Raw genomic sequence first — 25,224 nt, forward strand, 5'->3', positions numbered from 1 at the left:
CACTGTAAAAAAAGAAAAAAAAAGAAAAAGTTGAGAAAAATCAAAATTTTTAGGCCACAGACTTCGGCAAAATTTTGAGTTAGGCAATTTAACCTCAGTTTTGATGGAATCCAACTTAAAAAATTCTGTTAACACATTCCGAGTTACAGTAAAATAACAATTTATATCACCCCAACAGTGGTACTTCTGCCACTGTACTCTACGTTAAAGTAGCTCATATTTGTATGCTGTATCCAAGTGAAATTCTTGGTTTAAAAATTAGTTCAGATTCCTTTTTAAATATATATCATGTATCGTGTCATGCTTTATCCCTGATGACAGCTTTCGCTGTATTTCCAGCAGTCATAGTAACCCCAGGAACATTGTTCCTCACTAGGACCACTATGACTTAAGACGTATGCAAATCAGTTCTGAAAGTGATAATTATACAATTTAAACTTGAAACGGATAAAAACGCATCTAATTACACAGAATCAATAATAAAAGATAAGTTTGATTAATATGGCTTATTATGACATTTTACAGTGCAAAGGATAAAGTAAACACAGAGGAAGTAATTGTTTTTCTTCTTTCCCTGATGACGAGCTGATAGAACTCCCTCACTTTGTAATGAATCCCAGATCAAGATTCAAAGCCATCAGTGACTAGAGACAGAGACAGAGTTTGATTTGTTGGCACAATCTCGATTTTTACTTTAAATGCAGATAATATAAATTTCTAAAGCCGGACAACCTGTGGTTGTTATTTATGCAAAAGAATATAATTTGCAGATTTTATAGCGCAAGAGTCACTTTATGTGCATACTGTACCTGTTTGCTGTTGTTGTTGTATTAATATAGCTGAAGAAGGGAGAGATGCTTTTCTTTTGTATTGAATGTCTTAGACCTCTTCTTTAAATCGCTGCTTAACCTGTTGATGTTTTGGGAATGATCACTTATATTACAGTTGCACCTTATGTAACCTGCTCTGGGTAAGTTTCTGCTACAGCACAACTACACTGGAAAAATGTGTACACTTACAACAGATACATCATTTCACAGGTTATCTGCAGCTTTTATCTTCAGTAGTTCTGTTATTGAAGAGAGTTCATCACTCTAGCAATTACTACAGCAATTTTAGAGTGGAAATAACCCATCGGTTCAGGCAAAGCCGCAACTGCCTATTGCTGCAGGATTTCATGGGATTCCAACCCCAGTGCAGAGATCTAATCCAGGATAAGGTTAAAAGAAAACAAGATATCAATATTGCATTTCGGCTGCCCCAGTAAGAATGGGTACCATCTGTGACTTACTGGAGGAAGAGAGTGATTAGAGAAGGTTCAGGAAATTACAGCAGGCTGCATACCACTGTCTTTAGTCTGGAATATTGCACCACACTGCATTGTACTGCTAAATTGTGGGGGTTATCTTGTAGTTGACTCTGCTTCATGATAATGTGACTTTGTACATCGTGACATTTATGTCAAAATCATATCATCTTGCCTTGGTGTCTGCTATGTAAATGCCCATAGTGGAAATTTAAAAAAAATTCTTAAGCAATCATCTGACTTACTTGCATTCTCCAGGTACAGTACAGAAGCCGTGAACCTGATGACACCCCTGCCTGCACACCGCTGTGAACAAAACATGCAAACACAAAAAGAGAGCTGTGAGATACTAGAAGACAGTAACTATGAAACAGAAATGTCGTTCAGTTGAGTTACTTGGCATTAAAACCAGCAGTCTACAGTGTCAGTTAAACAAAAATTCAAAACAGTCACCACAAAATAATCCCTGATATCACCAGATGTATAAAACACACACTAAGCTATGCAGCTCAACCTTGTTTGGGTCACCTCATTAATAATATTCAGAAAAATTTAGGACCAATCTAAGAAGAGCAAGAAAAACATCCTTTATTCCAACTTGGGAGAGCTCACACAATGCTCGGTGGTTAGCCCTAGTACTAACATCGTAGTCACATAAGATAAACGGCCTAAATTAGCTTCTTTTGTTGTGTTACATAGTTGTAGCAGTTCGTTTGAAATTCGCCAAATCAATTGTTTTAGTTAATATTGGGTTTTACTTTGATGTAACCGGCCAGCAGTAGTGAACAACATGTTTGTTTTTTTTAAATGTCTTTACTTCTTTTCACCAAGTGGGAGGAGATATCATCCATTTTAATCAAAGGGATATCCATCAAAGTTAAAGCCTTTTTTGTATAAAATTCCCTTTTTGTTTCTATCACTCCATTGCAGCTAAACAGGGAAACACAGAGAGGGAATTTTATACGAACCCTTATACTACTTATAAGACTGTAACTTTGGAAGGTAGTCCACTTGATTTGACCAACTCAGACTGCTGAAGAGTCGTATTAGCTTTAGATAAACAAACAGAACAAGGAGTGGGGTTGTTGTCCCCCCCTCACCTACATTGAAATTTCATTAAGAAGAAATCTTCTCATGGCCAGTATAGACAGAAGGAATGATCACAGCAAGAAAAACCTGTTTCGATGTTCACAGGGGCACCTGACTAATGTTTTAAGACGGACTTGAAAAATTGTGAACCTATTCTTTGGGTACATTTCCTATCTTTCATTGTGAGATTATTTACTTGAACAGTCAAGTTATTCAGAGTTTCTAGTTGGAGAACCCAAGACTGACAACTCCCTGAACTTCAGGATGATCAGTAACCTACAGAGGGTAACAGAGGGACCCTGGCTAATTTTTCAAACTTCCTGCTTCTCTCCAGTCCAATCAGCGGCCTGCTGAGGAGGAAGCCAGATGAAGCGAGACAGGGGTGGGGTGGGCAGGGTTGCAGGATGTCCTTAAACTAGCTGTGTGTCCTTCAGGGTTCCCATGGTTTCCACTCTGGTTTCCTCCATTCACTTTTACCATCGCAACATGATGGCAGCGCTCCGAGGTCACGCAATAAGGTCGTCCAGCTGATGAGTCACGGACAGACGGAGAATAATCCCTAACACACACACTGTCCACTGAAGCTACATGATGTGTATTTACTGGAGTGGTTAAATTTAATGAGTCCTGAAGCCTGTCAGTACTCTTCTTATTGACAATTACGGGTAAGATTTGTATACTCGTGAGTGATTATTCTTCTATTTTCGTAAAAACTATCTTGGACATGATCGTTTTTGGATGGTAAAGGCATTTAGTAGGCCAGTCATCACTATGTCAAGTGGTTGTTGGGGGGCTACATTTTGGTTTTAGGCTTTAACTATGCACAAAAATGTGAGTATAAGTATGTGTGTTAGGTTCCAAAACGACATATCCAAAAATATAAAATGACATCACTGGTTCACAGGTGACTTATGTCAAGTTTATTTGAACACCCCTTAAACACAGTAACCGTTTCCAAGGGCTTCAGAGGGCAAAATTAGACCAGAAAACAAAGACACCCTCATGGAAAAACCTTTTAAGAAACCTTGGAAAGTATCACTAATGAGGAAACCCCCTTCTAGGGCAAGTGGAAAAATAAAAAGAAAGCAAAAGCATTTTCTAATTTTTCTAATTAGTGGCCTCAAGTCATGTTGAGGCCAGCAATGACAGAACAGATCGTTACTATACATCACTCACACTATAGATTGTTGAGCAGTCATAAGACCCACTTCTTTACAACTGCTTTTACATCCCTCCCATTATTACAGTAACACGATTGCTTTATTTTTGCCTTTTTAAATTATTAATATTTATTTTCAATTTAAAATATTAAATTGTATTTTTAATTTCTCTCTAAAGCACTTTTCTATTTGTTGTATTTAAATTTTAAATTTACTTGACTTATATCACAGCTCCGTGTTTTGTAAAGCATGCTGATGTGATTAAAAACTGGAATTTATTTTTTCCATTCACCATGTCGGGCATCTATTGGTTTCCATTCATTTCAATATGGCATGAAAATCAGTTAGCAGACTACTGAAACTTGCTCGAAATGTGTAATCCATCACAAGAAACATCAAGTCTACCAGCACGTCTAATGCTCATTAATTAACAGGGCATCTTCAAGGAGACACTGCACCCAAAAAATAAGTGGATCTCATTACCTTTGACTACCTAGGCTTTCTTTATGTTAAGCTAACCTTCTCTTGGTACCACCTTCATATTTACCATACAGCCATGAGAGTGGTATCAATCTTCTCATCTAACTTACAGCAAGAAAGCTGAATGTATTGTATAAATGGTTGAATTATTCCTTTAATTATACCTTTAATTATGTATACATAATTTGTAGTCAGGAGATAACACTAGCACCGGTATGAGTAGTGAGCCTGGTTAGTGTTTAAATAAATACATGAACTGCTATGTGGCATGCATGGCTGAAACTGATGATCATTTTTATCACTGATTAATCTGCCTATTACTTTCTTGATTCATCGATTAATCTTTTGGTCTATCAAATGTCCATAAATAATGAAAAATGCTCATCATAATATCCTGGAAACAAAAGGTGACGGCTTCAAATTGCTAGTGTCAGAATAAAAGAACAAAACCCAAAGCTGATCAGTTTAATATCACATTGGACACAAAGACAGGCAGCAAATTCTCTCTTTTAAGAAGCTGGAACCAGAGTACGTCTGGCACATTTTTGCTTGAAAAATCACATTAACGATTAATTGATCGTCAAAACAGTCGTTTTTTTTAACCAACGTGAATGTGACCAAGCCAAACAAAAATAAAAACTGATACTCATTTTATACAGGAATTTTACATTTTTTAAATTTATACAGGACATAATGGTGTGACGTACTCTAACATGCAGATATATGTTTCCTCTCTCACCTTCTTTGCACTCTGGCCCCATCCAGCCGTCCATGCAGACCTTGGAGCCGCTGTGGTCGCAGCTGAAGTGACCGAAGAAGTCATCACGCGCCCGGCAGAGCTTGTTGCAGAAAGGTCCGTAGTAATTGGAGTCGCAGCGGAAGCGAAGCTGGTACTCCAGGCTGAGAGTCCGTCCATGGTGACGATACGTCTGCCACTGGTCACCAGGGTTCAACATGGAGGAGAGGAGCACTCGCTCGATTAACTGGCCTGAGGGGGGAATAAAAGAAAGAAATAATTTTTTAAACAGTGAAGATTTCAATTACATCCACTTTTTTTGATATTCTGTGGGAATTGATTCAAACCAAAGGGTGTTACATTTGTGGTTAAAAGGATTCATGTCCGTATTAAGGTAGATCATTCGGAGTTGTGTTTCTGGTCACGTGGTTCACACAAGTCCAGTATTCACTCTCTTTTAGCCCTGCTTTGGTCAACAACTCCTGAGGGAAATATGTGGTTTGTTAGCTGTTAAATGCTCCAATGTGTTCACGTGCTAGTCTCTAACTGTGTGTGTCAGCTGTTTGGTGCTGAGCAGGTAGTGTACAGTGGATTTTTAGAGCTTTCCCACTGAAAACGACTGCCTGTGGCCGGAAATAACACTGATGAGAATGGCCATAAAATCCAAACAATGAACTGGAAGATGTTAAAACCCAATGTAGAGCTGAGGGGAACTGCAGAGTCGGGTGTTTATTCTCTGTGGGTTTTCCATCTCTTTCACATTGCATGTAGCCAGTTGGACTTTGATAATATAAAAATATTAATCAGTGCAGCTTTAAACTTCTCTGCCCCTTTGCATGAGCAAGTCACTAAAGCAAGCAATTTTAAGATTTTTTAAGACAAAGAAAATAAGGAGCATTTTCTTATGGTGTTATGGTCTGGGTGAGTAGTCTTTTCTAAAACAGGTACAACAATCAGCATCACGGCACTTGACCATACAATAAGTATTTGAGCAGAGGACTAAAAAAAATAAATTGTGTATGAATACCGACGGAGAATGGAGGCAACTATAGGACCAGACAAAAGGGGTCGCGGGTCAGCAGAGAAGAAAGGGGGCAGCCCGAACACCAGAGAGGACCAGACGAGCCCCGGGGCAGCACTGGGGCAGCGGCTGCTGCTCATGACCCCCGGAGGGGATTTCCCAGAGGCGCTGTCATCCCCAGCTCAGTTCTAATCTCCTCTGACAGGGTATTAACACAAAGCACTTAGAATATGTGTGTGTGAGTGTATATCTATGTGTCTCAATGTATGTATGTGTGTATATAAGAGATGGTGGTGGGGATAAATTGAAAGATTGTAACATAGTGACGCAGAAAGGGAAGCCCTGTTGGAAGTAAGTCAGAGATGGAGAGAGGGAGAGTGTACAGTGTGTGTGTGTGTGTGTGTGTGTGTGTGTGTGTGTATGAGTGTGTGTGTGTGTGTGTGTGTGTGTGTGTGTGTATGAGTGTGTGTGTGTGTGTGTGTGTGTGTGTATGAGTGTGTGTGTGTGTGTGTGTGTGTGTGTGTGTGTGTGTGTGTGTGTGTGTGTGTGTGTGTGTGTGTGTGTGTGTGTGTGTGTGACAGACAAACAGAGCCAAAGAGGAAGGGAGGCAGCTATTAGCACACACACATAACAAAGCGCCTGATGGAGAGATGAGATCACTGTGATTTGACACAAAGGAATGAAAACAGGGGTACATATTGGCAAGTGTGTATGTGTGTGAATAGGAACAGAGTGGACACTGAGTGAACTGTTAGCTCAGCCGTTGCCCCGTCCCTCCACTGTCCTCTGCCTGTAGACAAATCCGAGGGCCCAGTTTTCCAAACACTCATCATGCGACTGCAGCACATTGTCAGTTTTTCATTATTTTATGACTCTGGCATGTCAATGGGCTAATTTCATTACCACAATTTCTCTGCCAGAAAAGAAGCACAGCAGAAGTGGGAAGAGTAGAAGAAATAACCACATTATTAGCTAGCACAGCAGGGAAGGTGTATAACAGAGTCTGATTTCCTCTCTAATGTTATTAGATGAGATGGCACAATAACAAGTGAGCACAAGTAGAGTGAAAGAGGGAGGCAGAGAGAGAGAGAGAGAGTAGCTCAAATATAAGATGGCAAAAACAGCAGCAACAAAACGCCTTGAGCTAATTTTGAAATCACACTTTACAAAAAAGCAAACAGAACATAAGCAGCAAAAAAGACGGGCCTGTATCTGCAGATGGAAGGAACGCTTAAATCTTTCTCTGGCCTGTGGTGATTGTCCCCCACTGCCTAGTATTAACCGTGAAGTGCTTGCCCTTGACTGTGGCTGAGGAAACACTGCAGGAGAGAAAAACGCTTATTTTCGACTTGATATTCCACAAGATATATCACAAGGACCAACAAATCAATAGACTTATGGAAACCAATAGCAGCCAGATAGTGATTCTTGTTTTTGTTTTCTGATTTGACTCTTCTAAGGCTGTTCCAGTGAACTTATTGTCATAATGAAAAAAGCACTAAGTCTAAACATGTGTCTTGAATTTTATAGACAAGCTGGTCTAGATTATAATGCTTCTAATATTGAATTCCACTTTCTCTCCAGTGGTGGTGGCAATGGCTGTGATTCTTGTAACAATACAGTTGAATCATGGGTGAACGAAGCAGCAAATCTGCTCTCAAAATGACGCTATAAATATGTGAACGCAAGGATGAACATGGAGAAAATTAAACTGCTGCTAATTTAAGATAATTCTAGTTAATTACAACCCCAAACTGGCAAAATTAAAAGTACCCCGGACGGAATTTTTGACCCCCATTTCGTATCTTGAGCCTGAAATGTGATGAAGGTTAAGAGCCAAGAAACATGAACAGTCAGACGATCAGACAGGTTTTAAATAAACCTCCATGGGCCTGTTTGAGCAAAACTGTGATTTGCAACATGAAATCATTTCCTCTTGCTCACTTGCCTTTTTCACTAGTCAGACAAGTATCAAGTGTATATGCTCATATCTTGTATATGCTCTTAAATGGACAGGTTGACAGGCTGATCTTCAACTTTCTATTTATAAAGCTAAACATGGCCATATGTTGGTATAAGTGTACAGGTATGGAACAGAAGGAAGTACACATTATCAAAAGCTCACTGAATTTAGAAAAATTTTAAAAATTCTATAAAGAATTTGTCGTCACATTTCATTCATGATTTCTAATTGATTCTTTATGATGTCTATTTCTTTCTTTTCTTTTTATTATGTAATTTTCTTTTTACATAATTATTGTCTGCTGATTGGCAAACTCTTCTGTTCATTTTGTGTCTTTCTTATTTATTTATTGATAATTTTCTTTGTATTTTGCTGAATCGTGTTTTACTGTACATATTTGCTTTTCATCCGCCCTTTATTGTCTTAAGTTGAGGGGAGATCCTTTATATAAGCCGTCAGTTTCTTGATCTCTCCTGTCACGATTGTTTTATGTCTGTTATCTGGTTTTATGCTGTGTATATACTCAGTTGCCATTTTATTAGGTACACCTAGCTAAATCTAATGCAGTCTAATGCAACGGTCCTGAGATAAATCCTACCGTAATGAAGATTATAATGTTCAGTTTTGTTGAAACTGTTTTAGAGGGGTGTTGATGGTCATTTTGGAGGCTGCGGTATGTGGTCCTATAGAACTGTATTCTGTTATACTGACAGTTGTTTCCATTATCTTGTCCACCCCAATTATATAAATGAGGGTGGGTTAAATAACAGAAAAACCTTTCTGTATAATGCAACACAACTTAAAAGCATGATAGACTACATACTTCAAAATGATCAGTTAAATCAACACCTCTCTAAAAGAATATAAATATATTAAAACCTTCATGCAGGTAGGATTTATTGCAGAACTGTAGTATAAGAACTACATTAGTTTTAGCTAGGTGTCCCTAATAAACTGCCCAATGAGTGTTCATGCAAACAAAAAACTGAGCTAAGCAGTGCTCACACAAATGGCTTTTATGAAATGGATCCAAGGTTAGCCATAATTTTGTGGAAGGGAAAATGATTACTATTATTAGCCTGTTTACAATCTGTCTCGCCGCTTGTGTTTCTCATCCAACTGGACATTCTTTTTCCATATCTCAAGAATTACTTTGGTGAGTAAAAGGTCATCATAACTGAAAAAGTGGGGACCAAAACTCTGGAAATAAAACCAAATTTGTAATGAACTGGGAGTATCCCTTAAAAGACAAAGGTAAGCCCCTGCACATTAACACTAGCTACATTTTATTTAAACAAAACTCAGTGAAGGTCATACTGTCAGAGTACAACGAACATTATATTTTCTCACTATTTCCAAGGGCTGTTTCAGAAGGTACAGTCGTGCTTGATAATCCTTTCTGATTAGCAGCAGAACCTGATAAGTCCATTCAAACTGCTACAGGACGCCTGTGTTTGGGCTGAACTAAGCTGCCGGCCTAGTGAACGGCTTTAGACCCAATGTAAAGGCTGTCGGAAGCTCAGGTGGAAACGACACATAATGTAAACACGACGTAAGAGCAGCGCTGGATTAAAAAGTGAAGGAGAAAAGAAAGAGGACAGCAGAGACGAACGCAGAGAAGGAGAAGGATCTCTGGTGCGGTTCTCATTATCTCACGCAACTTTTGGATAAGACTGCGGTCCTTCCACTGGTCTGAAAGGGAGGTAGAGGATGGTAGGATGAAAGGGAGAACTGTGGCATGACAGGAATGAGGAAGGCATAGGAACATCTGTCTCCATCCGTGTGTGTGTGTGTGTGTGTGTGTGTGTGTGTGTGTGTGTGTGTGTGGGTGTGCTTTTTATAGCAGGGAGCTCACATTCCCTGTCATGGAGCTTTTCCTGATTATGAGGGGAAACAACAGGGAGACGAGCAGGAAATTAAAGGGTCTGGATAAAAGACCTACTAACCTCATATGATCAGAGACATAAAGACACAAAGGATATTTTCACATTGTTTCACAATACTGAACCACACATACTTGTAAACAAGCACTCGTGTTTATTGCCTCTAGGAAAATGTTGCTTGTTGAAAAAGAAACTTATTGATAACTGTTTTCTTGGTGAGACAAGAGGAGAGAATACTGCCCTGAAAATCCAAAACACATTAGTCCGACTTTTTGACATGTGTTTTACCATACAAACATTATTATGCCATTGAATGTTTTTGAAAAAACAACATGTAAAATTTCTAGGAGCTACAAAACAGGGGTAAAAAACCAAACTGACAGGACTCTAAAGCTAGCCAGTATCAGACCTGACTCCAGCTAAAGCTAATTTACCTACTGTTTCCTGTAATTTGAAAATTAATTTTGATTCTCCAACACCTTAGTAATTGAGTTTTTTCTACCACATAAACAAGGTGGTGGATAAATACAATCATAATGGATGAAAAAAAAAATCAACACCAACTAGTATGCAAAATGCTAATCCAGCTCAAGCCTTTGACATATCTGGTCAAAGCTGAGTTAGGACCACAATTTGCCTTTTTGACATCTGTTTTACCATATAAAAATGATAGTGCCATAGAAATGAGTAATTTTTGAAGAATCAACATGTAAACTTTACACAAACTAGAAAACAAAGGTAAAAACCAATCCACCATTCCTGCATGGTCAGAGCTAGCCTTAGGTAAAGTTAATTTACCGTATTTATTCAGCCTGTTTCCTGTAATTGAAAAATCAATGTTGATGCTCCTACATCAAAATTAATGTTCGACCACATTAATAAGCAGCACTTGGCTAAATACAGGACTGTATGAAATATATAAATGTAAATGTATAAAATAAAATTAACTAGCTAGTTATGTAAAGGATAACTGGCCTAGCTTCGATGCCTTTAAGATTGTCCAAAAATAGATAGTATAATTTTTACACTGGAGGGCTGTTGGTGGAAATTATGACTCAAAAAAGGCATAAACTATGTTCAAGGAGGAGGAGAACCATACACAGTACAAACATCAACACACAGCTTTATCTGTCTCCTTCTATGGGGAACTATTGTGCATAAAACGGCACAATATGGCACCGTCTTTTTTACATTCACGTCTAAACATGGATTTAAAAAGGCCCAAAGACGCACGTATACACATACAAACAAATGAATCGTAGCTTCACCTGATTCTGACGTGTCGTTGTCGTAGTCCAGAGCCTCCAACACCAGAGAGAAGGACTTCTGTGCAGAAAACAGGGATAAAACATCTGTCATAAATGTGCCACAAACAGACATTTGAGTTTAATAAGACATTTAACTACAAAAATAAAATTCTTTAGCCTTGAACAAGTCCGAGTCTACAAATAACAACTACAAATTCATGTCAGATTGAGGTGATACCCCAGTGTATTCACCATTTATTGTTTTTGTCCACACCCAGACTGTGATTAGAAAAGGTTCCAGGCTTATGAGACAGCCTTAAATATCCATCATCGTCTGTTTTTTAACATATCTAAAACTCCTGATGTTGTTTTTGTAGATGAAGTCTCAATTTATGTTTTACTCCTAGAGATGGGCTGTGTTTTTTACCTGAACGTTGATGAAGCTTCTCACGGATAAACTGATTAGGCACTGGTCCTTGGTGTGCTAAATTTATGAATCTGGTCTAGGAGATGTTCACAAACTCTCTTTTTGTGAACGTGGGTTTACTAATTGGCAATTTTTAAAAAATGAGCTAGACATAGTAAAATTTTGTTCCCTCTCCGGTATAACAGGTATAGTATGTGTAGATGTATAAGATTTTGAGCCTATGAAATGATGTTTAGAAACCATTTCATATCCTGTGGTTAACGACTGCTGATGAAGCTGTGAAAAAAAGGTGCATGAGAAATTCAAGTTTGTGAATGTGTAGAAAAAGGATTTGTTGTTGTGAAAATAAAATCTGAGCACAAAATGTGTTAACAATGAGGTTACACAAAGCCTGCTTTTGTGAACATCTGATTAGAGATTCAAAGCAGAAAGCTGTGCGTGACACTGAAATTACAGATGCGCATACACATACAGGTACAGAATTTATTTCTACCTCCGCAACAATCCAGTGTCCTGAAATAATTCTGCAGGCAAGGCGAAATAAGACATTCTCACATTTTCTTTACAACCACAAATCTTTTCTACATATTCACAAAGGTGATATTCAACCACAGGCTTTGAAATTATTTCTCAACCTCATTTCACAAGTTTAAATTGTTTATTGACCCTTATTTGAGCCGACACAGGCGTTGTTTTCTCTACTCATAAGTATCAAAATAAATATACCCTATACCTTAAATGCAACTGTGGATTCAAATAAAATATTTAAAATGAGTATGTGTGTGTGTGTGTGTGTGTGTGTGTGTGTGTGTGTGTGTGTGTGTGTGTGTGTGTGTGTGTGTGTGTGTGTGTGTGTGTGTGTGTGTGTGTGTGTGTGTTTCTAGCCTTGCTCTCAGCCTTGAAAAAAGAGGAAAAGCATCAGAAATGATTCAAAAAATGGAAAAGCCAAGGCTGCAGCTGGAAGCTGGTTCAAGAAAACCTCAACCTGCAGCCTTGCAGAGAGAGAAAAGAGCAGGGCCCTTACATCACACTGTGCTCAGGGGGGACATCCAAAAACCCCTGTTCATTTTAGTGAACACAGTCTTGTACAGGGCATGATGCTTTATTGCGCACTTCTTTTACTCTCTGAATAGTCCTTCCAGCCTGTACTATAGCTTGCAGATTACTCCTGGATGGTTGGGGGAGAAAATTCAGCATCCTTTTATAGTCTGCATGACTAAATCTGAATATTTATTCAAATTCAAAGCCTTACGTAGAGATAAAGTCAGTCTATACATATTATACTGTCCTGCCGTACGGTATAAACTCGGACATAAGTTGGACATCTTCAAATGATGACTTTGAGCTTACAGAGATATCCCACTCTGGAGAGATAACAAAGGACAGGTGTTTTTTCTTCTGCCCTGCTCTTTTCTAATGCATTTGTTCATCTTATAGACCAGCAATGAATAATTCAGTCCAACACTTTCCCCTACAACTCTCTCTCTCTCTCTCTCTTTCTCTTCCTGCTCCATCGATTCATCCCTCCCTCTGTGAAACAGGCCCGCGCATGTCATGCAAATCTCTCCACCGTGTGCATTGTGGGTGAGGTTTCTCCTGAAGGGCTGCATGGATGTGTAGTCACGTCTTTGCTGACGGAGTGTACAGCCAGAGGGGGGCTGAGTGGGAGGAGAGAAAGCAAGGTAGGGAGTAGGGAGGGGTGATGGGTGCAGGAGGTGAGCGAAGTGTGAAGGGAAGGAGAGATGGATTTGAAAGGAGGTTAAGGGCAGGAGGTCTGCACCATCGCCAAAGTTAGCTAGAGGGGAAAAGAGGCAAGGAGCAGAAGAGAAGATGAAGGGTTGCAGTGGAGGTACAAAATGTTAGGGGAGAGAAAATCGGTGTGGCAGAAAACACTGAGTCAGGGATTTGTGTCCAGTATGTCTGTGTTCAACAGATGAGGAGATGGGAGGAAAAGGTAAGCATAGTGATTGTACAGAAAGAGAAAAGGACTGAGAAAAGGGGTAGAAAGGAAAATTACGCAGGGAGTATATAAAGATAAAGGACTCAGGCAGATAGAGGAGAAATGCAACTGTGGCAGCTGTGGGGATATAACGATTTGTAGGACTCCTGGAGTTTGTCAGATTTTCAGATGTGATGGAGAAAGAGAACAAAGAGGTCAGATGGAGGTTAAACAAAGATCATAAGATAAAAGAGAGGAAATTAGAGGAGAAAACAATAGAAAGGAGAGGTGATAAGATAAGAAAAAGGTAGTAGGGGAAGCGAAACAACACCCACGCATACAGTATTTAGAAGTCATGGTGCTAATGAGATGTGCTGGGTTACAGAGGGCTCGCAGCCAGTTCATTAAGGCCGGCAGATAGCAGGTAGCCCACAGATGGAGCAGCTGGAGTCAGTAAGCTTCGGCTTAAAATTCTCACCTGAAGTAATGTTTAGTATTCATGATTTACATCTGAGCAGGGTGAGATCATGCAGTCGACAATAATAACATTCGTTCTTCGCAGAAGCGGTGGTGGAAGAAGAACTCACATCCTTCACTTCACTACTCCATAACAAATAAAAGTCCTGCATTCAAAATCACAATTAAATTAAAAAAAAACATAAAAATTATTAGCAAAATGACCTAAACTATCAAAAGCACAAGTACTGGTTCTGCAGAAAAATTGTCCTTGTACTGGCATATTTATTATATATGACATTATTAGACTTTTAATCCTGACACATCAGTTTGTATTGTTTTAGCTGCTTGAGGTGGAGCTACTGTATTTTACTTACAGTTTAGTTCAACCAGTTTAGTTCAGTGGTTCCCAAACAAAGGGGCTGAGCCCCCTCCTGTGGGTCACAAAGTAAATCTGATGAGTCATGAGATGATTAATCCGGTAGGAGAGAGGAAAAAACAAAATACCGTAGCACACATTTTTTGTTATCTTTTTGGACTTTTCTCTATTATTATTATTTTTTTTAAAGATATTGGATACTTTGAAATTTTTGGGCTCCAAACAGTTATTTAAATGAAACAATGAGAACTGCTTGGAGGGAAAATGTCTCCCCTCCCACTAGACAATATTTTATACAGAGTAACAAGCCAAAAGGGTTGTAGAGCCACTGGTTTATTGTTTAAAAAAGTACCTCAGCGATTTAGCATTTCAGTCCCATAACACTGTCAAAGTCACGATGCATTGCTGCAGCAAAACCAGAGATACTGTCTTTTTTTATTCCACACATTCTTCTTCCTTGTCAAAACCTTGTGCCTACATTACCCGCAATGCAACCGACAGTATAGTCAGAGATTCAGGTGTGTTATGCTAATAGCGGCTAATGTAGCTTCCAGTCTTAAGTAGAGATGAGGAAACTTCACTTAATTCTAACTCCACACCTTCAGATTTAAAAAAAAACAAACTTTCGGTCTCGTAGTCTTCAGCCCCAACCAACGACTACTTGAGTGACATCACTTGAGTCAGCAATTCAGATTTCATGCAGCTCCCTAACACCTGTCAGCAGACTTCCCCCCTAACACTGTATCATATTCTATAAGGTTTTTTATGGACAATCATAATATAAAGAGTAACTATTGCTGTCAGTTAAATGTAGGGGAGTAATATAAAGTAGCGTCAAATGGAAATTGCATATCAGATTTAAGTGGAGTGCTTGTGCAAATCTACTCCGTTACTGTACAGGGTTAAAGTTACTACAGTGTATAATCCACACATCACGCCTGCAGCGGCTTGGTAAAAGTTCAGTGGCTAAAGTGCTGCTGGAGTTGGATCAGGCCGGTTATGACGAACTGTCCACTACTACAAAACGCACACACAGCATTACCTCACTGCTGGTCTGCTCACAGACCTCTTAGCCTTATCATCCCTCCAATCGCACTCCCTCTTCCCTCACCCTTCCATCCACTGTATGCACCTCTCCCTCTCTCTGCACGCGGCTTCTGCCAGCTACTCCGGGAGGTTAAGAACTGTGGGAAGTTCAGAGTCTTTATCTTTTCTTTTGTTCCTCTCTGATTCAGTCCCCCCCTTAGACACACCCTCACCTCTTCACCTACAAGTGCACACAGCCAGGTAAATCGTGACACAGTCACTGATCCAGGAAGGGTGTATCTGCGGTCAGCCCTGTTGCGAAGGTTGGGGTCTCCCATGGAAGCCCTAAGGGGTCACATTAGCCATGATTACCAAGTTAAAATCACAATAACAACCACTGATAAGACTGTGTGAAAAGATCACCTACAATAAGCCCTTCCTGTCAACCTTTTCAAAACACACACACTCACAGGGTAACCGCAGCAATTTGTTTTCCCGTCAAAAAGGTGACGTCAGGAAGACCAACGGATATTAGATGCCAGGCCAGGCGGATTGACCTCATAGTGTGTTTAAGAATAAAATAACACGCACAGAGAGGAAAATCAAAAAGGGAAAAACATGACAAAGAAGAGGCTGATAAGATCAGAGTCTATGATAAAGTGATATTTTTACCTCCTTCAGACACAAACAACATCTCAGTGTTATTTGTGCCATTTGTGGCGATAATGCCCAATGTGATGACAGCAAGGAAATGACATCATGGGAAAGGTGTGCGTGTGTGTTGTATGTGGATGTACTGTGTGTGTGTGTGTGTGTGTGTGTGTGTGTGTGTGTGTGTGTGTGTGTGTGTGTGTGTGTGTGTGTGTGTGTGTGTGTGTGTGTGTATGTGTGTGCGTGTGTATACGTGTATGTGTGGAATGATCATTTTAGAGGAGATGGAAAATTGGCCTGGCAGTGGACAAAATCCCCTCTCAAAACAGCGATAAGAAACATATTTTAAAAGATGACATGCATCATTTTGTCTTCTATCTCTGACATTTTACAGTTGACAGCTGAGAAAATAAGATTTCAACCTCACAATGAAACAAGGCTAAGACTCTACAATCCAAGCAGCCCTGTGACACAGCAAGGATTTGATGTAAAAATCAGCATAATAACATGACAATGTTAGCATGCTAATGTTTATCAGGTATAATGTTTAACATGCTCACTGTCTTAGATTAGCATGTTAGCTGCTAACATTTGCTAATTAGCACTGACCAAAATTACAGCTTAGGCTGATGGGAATTTCATTACTTTGCAAGTTTTAGTTGTGAACCAAATAATTAGGCAAATACAATGTTTGACCTCCTTGTGGGGCTAGAGCAAAAGTCAGGGGATCACCTGGGTAGGATTCATCCTCTGGAGACCATGAATGTCTGTACAAAATTTCATTGCAATCCATCCAACAGTTGCTGAAATATTTCAGTCTGGACCAAAGTGGTATACTGACTGAAAGGCTTACATTGCCATCCACAGAGCCACATAGAGAGCGTGACAGAGTTGAACTGTATTGAAATAACATCATCAAGATCATATACTGCATTTTTCCTTTTAGTTTTTGTTGTCCAAATGAAAAATGCTGCTTAAACTTTGTCCAAACTGTCAGAGTTTTTACACACAAAAGACAGAAAACTTCTTCATATTCTGGATTTGACTGATGTGTTTGCTCGATAAGCATCACTAGTTTTAGCCTTCTTTCACAGTACATGCTGTTTGACTTTATAAAAATCTTGCTTATCTGAGTCTTGCTAGTATCAGAGCACTCGTTTCTTTATCGTTCTCAAATGAAATCAGTTTTATAGTCCTTTCTCACGACAGACATTTTGATTTTTCGCGGCAGGAAAAACACAGGTGGACCCAATACCTAATCGCAATCAGTGTCCAATGCAACAATTTATACTCTATTATTAGATAAAACTGTGTCTGAAAAGTCAAAATGTCTGCTGTGACAAAGGTCTATTCAACTTGAACTTATGGTCATGTGTGCCATTTTGTTTGATCATTTATTGGGGAAATAAATATAGACTGAACAAGGAAACGCTCTCAAAAACATTTTACCCAATACTGTGTGTGATCAAAATCAATATCTCAACATATTTTGATAGCATATTCTAGTCTTTTTTTTTTAATCTGTCCAAATATGGATTTGTAAGTAAGTAATCAGATACATAAGTCAGCTACATTCTGAGTAAAAAGTACATTTTTGGGTGTAGAAGTGGATATTTCATTTCCTATATACACCCAATGAATGCCCAGAATCACTTCTTTTCTGCTTCCTCGTCTGTACATTTAAACTACCTCCACTTCGCAGCATTATGGATCGTTTTCTCTGCAACATCTGAGCCTGACATCTCTGCTCCTGTACAGACACAACACATTTTCAGTCAGATCTCGCTCTCACTGCTGCCATTTAGGACCTGTGCAGATGGTCTGAGCTTGGCCTGGCCAGAGAGAACAGGGAATTAGAATTAGAATTAGTCCGGGTGATAAATCTGCCTCTCCCTCGGGCTGTAGGCTGTCTGGTCGTCTGGCCCTCTCCCTTCACCCGCAGCCTCACACCAGTGCAATAGTGGCAAAGCTCAGGATTAAAGTCAGCTATGCTAATTCAAACCACTGGGCAGGCATTTGTGATGGCACGCCAAATTCTATTAAGCGAAGGTTTTAAAAAGTCAAACTTGTTTTCCATCCTTCAAACTCCAAACTGCCTCCTCCACGGCTCCAACACTCGTTCTTCCCCTCCAGTTTCTCAGCCTGACCCTTAACATTCTAACCCCCCCCCACACACACACACCCCAATGCCACCCCACTCTTCATCTCTCTCTCTCTCTCTCTCTCTCTCTCTCTCTCTCTCAGACATGGGCAGGGTAGGATATCCCGACAAAGCCAGGCTGTAAAAACACAGCTCTACGACAGGAAGGACTCTCAGCCCTGAGAGAGGAATTTCCCCTCAGAGCTCACACACTAATGCATACATGCTTACACGCACACAACCACACAACCGCGTGCTTGCGTTCATGCACATGCACATGCAGTTTGGAAACGCACTGGCATCCAGTATTACCCTGTTACCAATATTTATTTTTCCATAGACAATGCTTTCATTTAGCACTGAAAATATTAGTCTACTTACTACAATGGAGACTGTAATAGGCAAAATGTTTCATTTATCATTGTAGACAACAGGATTTGGTGCTTTTTGCATTAATCTTTCAGCAGTAGCTATTGTATCCTCTATGGAGCACTGAAACTAACAAAATGGGTAACACCTTATTTTACAGGCCCGTAATTTCCAAATTATTTCCTAAACCTCTTGAAAAGAATTGGGTACAAACAATAGGGAAAATACATTTTCATGCGGAAATTAGGTCTGAAAAAGTGGGGGTCGTCTCATATTCGAGGACGGGACAATTGTGTTCATACCGTCTTCACAACATCAGATATTCTTTTTGAATGGAGATACAGTTAGTGATGAATTATGGGTTGTTTTGTAGCCTTGATGTTGCTAGGCTAGCGAGTGTTTCGTTTGCCCAGTTTCACCTGAGTGGGGTTTTTGAAGACTCATGTCAAGTGTCTTGCTGCGATGGAGGAAATCAGTTAATGATGACTGAAAGAAAGTTCATAGCTCCTCCCAGTGTCTTTACTGCAGATATGAACCAAAAGAAAATCTGAATTTAATGAATGAATTTGTAATTAGCTGTGCATTTACACAGGAAACTCAACTCCTTTAACCTTAAATAACTGATTTTTGGGGGCAGTGGAAACAAGCTGTGAACACAACATTGACATATCATCACCTTTAAATTGATATGGAGAACTTAGCAAACAGTTGCGTATTTACACATGCAGCAGCTGCAGAGAAACATTCATTGACTGCCATTTGGCTAATTCTACCAGGTGATTTTTTAGCTCAAATTTTGGTCTCTTGAGGGAAATATCTGCTCTTTAGCTGCTAAATGCTCAACTAGCTGATAGTGCAGCAACAGCAACAAAAACACTATGAGAGCAGTAAGAATGAACCAAATTAGTACATTTTGGACTACGAGCTGAAACTGAATATAAAGCTCTGTAAAGCCGAGGAGAGCTACAGGTACCTTTCACAGTACACATTGTTTTCACATTGTCATTTGATATAATAAAAATAGTGATTACAGCCTCTTTAAAAAAAAAAAGTTATATTCATTCATAATTCATTTTGGAAACTCTATTGTCAGAATATGTTGAATTGAGTGCTTGCCTGCAAATAATATGTCAATTTTGCATGTTCAGCTGACCTGCTGTGAGGCAAATCCCATATTTTTTATTTATTTATTTTTTTGGAAAGTGCCTTAGCCGCAATAATTAAAATGGAGTGTAAATATATACATACAAATATAAATATATATCTATAAGATTTCTTTAAACTCCTATCAGTTGATAAAATAACTTCTTAAATTTTATCTCTGTTTTTGCATTTTTATTTATTTATTTATTGGTCTTGGCACACATTTAATCATTTATCTCTTCCATATTTTCACCACGCTACATTTCTCAATTCCTCACCACATTTTTCTATTTCATACATAACAATGACAGATGGTGTTTAGAGCAGTGATTATTTCTGGGAGGCAGATGCTGTTTTAATCTAAATGACAGTTTATTTGATCAACTATTTGGTGCTTAAAGGAAACTTCTAAATCTTTATATTTGTTGTAAAATTCTATTTTACAGTTTTAATTATATTTGTGACTCATCTGATAATCTTTCACCGCCTTTTGCTGGTTTTGGGGCTCCATAGCTAGTCAAACAGTAGAAATCCTAATATATAATCAAACACCAAACCTTTGTCAGTCCCACAGGTCCAAACACATAAACATTAAGTAAAACCTGCATGCATAACACTTAAGACTTTAAAAACTTTTTAACTTAAAAAAAAAAAGTCGGCGGCCTAACAAAAAAAACACTGCACACACAAGCAGGAGACTAACTGACAATTATAAATGTCCTGTGTAGATAATGGGGAAAATTAAATTACCAGCAAATCATTCAACTTTTAACATTCATTCATTCTTTATTTACAACATTCATGGTCTGCAAACTTTTTTTTTGTTTTTAAACAACTGACACATCCGAAAGGTCAAGTAATTACAGATTCACACATGTGCAAATACGCTAAACAACTCACACACACACACACACACACACACACACACACACACACACACACACACACACACACACACACACACACACACACACACACACACACAAACACACACACACACACACACACACACACAAATGGTTGCCATGACAGCAACTGTGCCTGAGTTGGATTGGATGGCTGACACCTCACCTGCACTACCAATTAGTTGTGGAGGTAACCACAGTAACAATGCAATTACTATTCCAGGGACAAAGCTCCAGGTTTACATCATTTTGAGGCACCATGTTGTCAGTTTCATATTATTTGTATTAGAGTGCAAAGAATACTGCAAGAGGTCAAAAAGCTTAAAAGATAATACATTTCAGGTTGGTTTCCACTCGACTTAAGTAAAAAATAAAATATTATCTGACCATTGAGCCTCACCAATGTATGCAGCCTCATGTCAAACCTGATTATTGTGTCACTATAATAACAAAGAAGAAAAATCTCATTGGATCAAGAAGTGGCCAGTACACAGGAGAGTAAGAGACATCATGTTATGGTGGCCAATTTGTGAATTTCATAAATCCCTGCGGATATGAGCCGATGCATGCCATCTCCCTGCCCTTGGGTGGAAAACACACACGCACACACACACACACACACACACACACGCACACACACAACGACACAGCTCAAGACGAGGAATTAGACCCCTGTTGTGCAGTCGACCACCCCACCCTGCTCCCATGACACCGTCCCTATAATTACATGTCTCTGTTCTGGCATTCTCGCCGTCTCTTCTGTTTTTTTTATTCTGGAAATAATGGGCATCAGATTTTCTCTTCCCTTCTTCATCCTCAGCACCTTCACTTGAGCAAAAGTATCAATATAAGAATGCATAAATACTCCATTTCAAGTCATGTATTCAGAATCCTACTTCAGTGAATGTACAGATGCAACTGATGCAACAATGCATAAGTCCAGTCTTTCTGTTGTAGCTGGGCAAGGCGGAAGTAGTTTTAACTCTTTTGTATACAGTTAGTTTAGTCCACTGGTTCCCAACCAAAGGGTCAAGCCCCAATCAGGGGGTCACAAGATAAACATGAGGGGTCCTGAGATGATTAATGGGAGTAAAGAATAAAAAACAAAAAAAGTTCTGCTACACAAATCTGTTATTATTTTTTCACTTTCCTCTAACCTTTGTTTTTTCTGTGAAATATTGGATAACTTAACCTTTTATAGGTATTCAAATAAAACCATCTGAGAAGTTTAGAGGGGAAATGTCTCTTTGGTGGAGCTGCTAACTTATAAGTCAGGTTTCCAGCCAAGTTTAGTACAAATTCTAACCAAACTCCCAGAAAATCTGCCAAAGAAATGTACATTTCCATCCACCACTGTTAGGTAAATAATAGGGGCTGGGCACCATTAAACCAAATTTTGACAGAAGAAGATTTATGTTTGTTTAATTAAAAGAATGTTTGTTTCATTTATTATTGTGCAGAACGTTACAGCCGCCTCATCGCTACACAGATCTGATTGTTTCGCCTGCTGAATTTTTTGTTTCTTCAGTGGACGTCATGATTTCTTCACTTTGTTTCCATTGCACTTTTATACACATACACCATACAACACACCAACTTTTCCACTTCAGCCAAGCGTAAGAACGTTTTTGCAATATTTCAAGGTTTGCCTTTTTTTCCCCCGAATATGCATTGATTCCACTTAGGTTATTTTAATGCACAAATTGAAAATACACATAAAAACAGGTGGCTGGAAATGCACTTTAAGACATTTGAAATGTGACAAGGAGCCCCAACCAGAAAATTCTTCTTTGTAAGCAAAAAAGGTTGTATTTTATAAGTTCATCATTTTTTTAAAATGTAAAATCTTAATCTGCAAAGTAACCAGTAGCTGTAGCTGTAGCTGCCATATAAATGTAGTGGTTACACTAAACTGTGTGGCTACTTCAAACAGTTTGGAACAACAGAGGCCTCTTGACATGACGTGCCCTCATCCTCCATGTGGCCCTGCCCCATCTCCATCCTGTCCTCCCAACCCCACCCCCCACCCCCCTTTACCTCCTGCTGCTTATGATTCTCTCAACAGTGTGAGTAAGCCATTATGACACACACACCCCCCCCACCCAAAACACCTGCGCTCCACACTGAGATCATCTACTAACCGCCCTTCACTTCTCTCCCTTATCCAACTTTCGCTTCCTTCTTCGTCACTCAGTCTCCCCTCTGCAGTGCTTACATCAACTTTACCCTTTCGTCCATTAATTGTAACTGTTTCTACCACCCTCCACCCCCGCGTCATCATCCCCCATCACAACCCAGACCAACTGCCCTCATCCCCACCGAACCCCCACCCACCTCCTCTCTGACTTCCGCAGGAAATTACCTTGTCTAGCCGCTGGAAGCTTCACATCCATGGCTGCACTTTCAGAGAGAGGCGCTATGAGTGAGAAAATAGAACGATCCTGGGAGTGGTGTGTCTGTGTGTGTACAGAAAAGTGTGCGTTAACGGTGTGTGTTGTCAGATTTCTAAAGTCTTGATTAAAAAAAACAGTAGGGACATTTTAGCAGACTTGACTTCTTTAAGAGCTGTTTCAGAAGAATGCAGACTGGGGGTTTCGGTGGCTTGGTGATATAATTAGGATTATTCTTAAAGGAAGAACAATGACGTAGAGAGTAGAGGGTATTAGAGACAAGATTTTACTAGAGCCAGAGATTATATCCACAGGCACTCAGATTTCTGGCTTTAAAACTTGTTAACTTGTTGTGTTTGTCAAGTAATCAGGGTTTGATGATAATGACTGATCAAAGCTAAAGTGTGTCCATTGGCACTTTTATTTTTAACGATTTCCAGTTTTTTCTTTCCCTGCGAATGTAGGTCGGGTTGAGTTTTGATAAAAACCATGTAACCTCATACCAATACAATGGACTATCTGTAGTTTGAGATGAACATGTATTACTATCACTACCAGTTATTTCAAGTAGTTTTTTTATGATCATGGTCATATGATTACCAGCCACTTTATCCAAAACTATAGTGAAAATGTGATCCTACACAACCATGGTCCCTCACTCTTCTGTTTTTTCTACACCTTGGGCCATCGCAGGCCTTTTTGACAGCAGACATTTTGAAATTTGTAGGAAAACCACAGTTGTTATCAATAACACAACAATGGCTCTGTTCTATTCAAGTGTCCCATTAGTTATAACTGTAGGTGGGTTTCCATCCACCTGTGTTTCCATACACCCACCTTTGAGTCTGGGACAATTTTGTGGAGAAGTCAGCGTAGTGTAAATGTAACTTTTAGGTGCACATCAGGTTTTAAGCAATAACATGGTTTCCTGCATAGCTGCACCCAAATGTAAACCGAGCAGAGATCTGATGAGCTGGAATAAATGAAAACACCTGTGTGGGTGTGCAGGACCTTTAATATTTGAGTCATTTAACAGGCCTACACATGCTGAGAGCAAGAGAAGTTCTTCTCTCCAAAAGAGGTTGGTAAGAGTCATGAATACCTTTCAGTTAATTACTCACACTTTGTGCGTAGTTTAAGAGAGAAGATGCATGAAAATCATATGTATGTGAAAACATGCACAGTAATGCGAGAGCGATAGATAGCCATAGAACAACATAAATGTAATATAAAAAAGTACCATACATTATCATAAAAAGGATTAAATGGGTTTTCAGGGATCTGATGACAGGTGGAGTAAAATGGGAATCGTAACCAGTGAACCCATCAGACAGACAGAATGAGAGCTGGGGATTTTAACGTTTTGATAATGAGAAACACTGATGTAAGTTAAACATACTGTAGGTAAGGGCATGAGTGCGACAGACCAGAGCAGGAGAGGCATCAAGAGACAGGGTTGAAATCATACTGACTGGGGAAAATATGTTTCACAATGTGATGGCTCAAATTGTTTGTGGTTGCTCCTGTCGAGGTCCCGCAACACAAGACACCGCAGAGAGAAGAGGAGGATTTAGGACAGCTGTACTGTAACTCTCCCTTCTCTGCCTATTCCACAGGGGAAGTGATGTGGCGGAACAACACTGGAAAGGCAGTGACACCGAGAACAAAAGGTGTGCGGCGAGTGGTTCGTACGAGACAGCGAGAGAGATGACGGGTGGAGGAAAGAGGGCAGGGAGAGATGACAAGAGGACAAAAAAAAGGATCGATGGCACTGAAAGGAAACTATCTGCTGTCATTTAACCTGTTTGTCCTATTAAAAGATTACATACCTGCAATCTGCCTTCAGTGACACATCCAGAGACAGGGGCACACTGTAATTCTCTTAGTGATCATGTACACCAAGCTTCCTTTGCCTCTTTTCTCTTCTAATAAAAAGGCTCCTAAACTCAATCCAATTTGCACACAAATGAAATCATTAAAACATGCTTCCCTGGAGACGTTTACCCTGGAGTTATTAACTTATCTCTAAAAAACACGAGCTCCGAATCCTGATGGAATTAACCTTCTTTGTGTTTTGTGTGTGTGTTGGCAGATGAATCCATGATCTGCGTGTTTGGGTGTGTCTGTAGTGGGAAAACTGAAAAGGTTATGTGGAGAAAAGTGTGTGAGTGTGTGTGTGTGTGTGTGTGTGTGTGTGCGTGTGCGCACAAAAGACGTGCACAACTGTATCAGCGTACACACAGGTATGCTAGGCTGCGTAGGAGAGTCAATTAGAGGACAAAAAGAGAGGAGCGCACAAACGACAGGAGGAGCAAGCGTGAAAGAGAGACTCAGGAGACACAGAAAGCTCCAACTATGCTCCTCTCTTTTCGTTTCCCTTCGCTGACTTCCCCCGGCTGGGCTCCCACACAGCAAGAGTGCACAGGTTACAACCAGTTGTGTGTCTGTGCTGCTCAGTTTCAGTGGTGGAAAGTAACTAAGTACATTTACTCAGGTAATTAAGTGCAGTTCTGA

At 39.6% G+C, this 25,224-nt stretch overlaps 1 protein-coding gene across 1 annotated transcript in view; it reads right to left on the minus strand.

Annotated features, from left to right (window-relative positions):
- LOC120791976 (protein jagged-2) overlaps nucleotides 1-25,224 on the minus strand; it is a 53,621-nt gene that overhangs the window by 14,089 nt on the left and 14,308 nt on the right. Inside the window, exons 3-5 of the mRNA XM_040130919.1 lie at nucleotides 10,907-10,964; nucleotides 4,775-5,023; nucleotides 1,552-1,612 (exon numbers count right to left, since the gene is read on the minus strand). Coding sequence (XP_039986853.1) covers nucleotides 1,552-1,612; nucleotides 4,775-5,023; nucleotides 10,907-10,964 — 368 coding nt within the window. The remainder of the gene's footprint in view (nucleotides 1-1,551; nucleotides 1,613-4,774; nucleotides 5,024-10,906; nucleotides 10,965-25,224) is intronic.

The sequence above is a fragment of the Xiphias gladius genome, chromosome 7 (assembly GCF_016859285.1).
Source record: "Xiphias gladius isolate SHS-SW01 ecotype Sanya breed wild chromosome 7, ASM1685928v1, whole genome shotgun sequence".
Lineage (NCBI taxonomy): Eukaryota > Metazoa > Chordata > Actinopteri > Istiophoriformes > Xiphiidae > Xiphias > Xiphias gladius.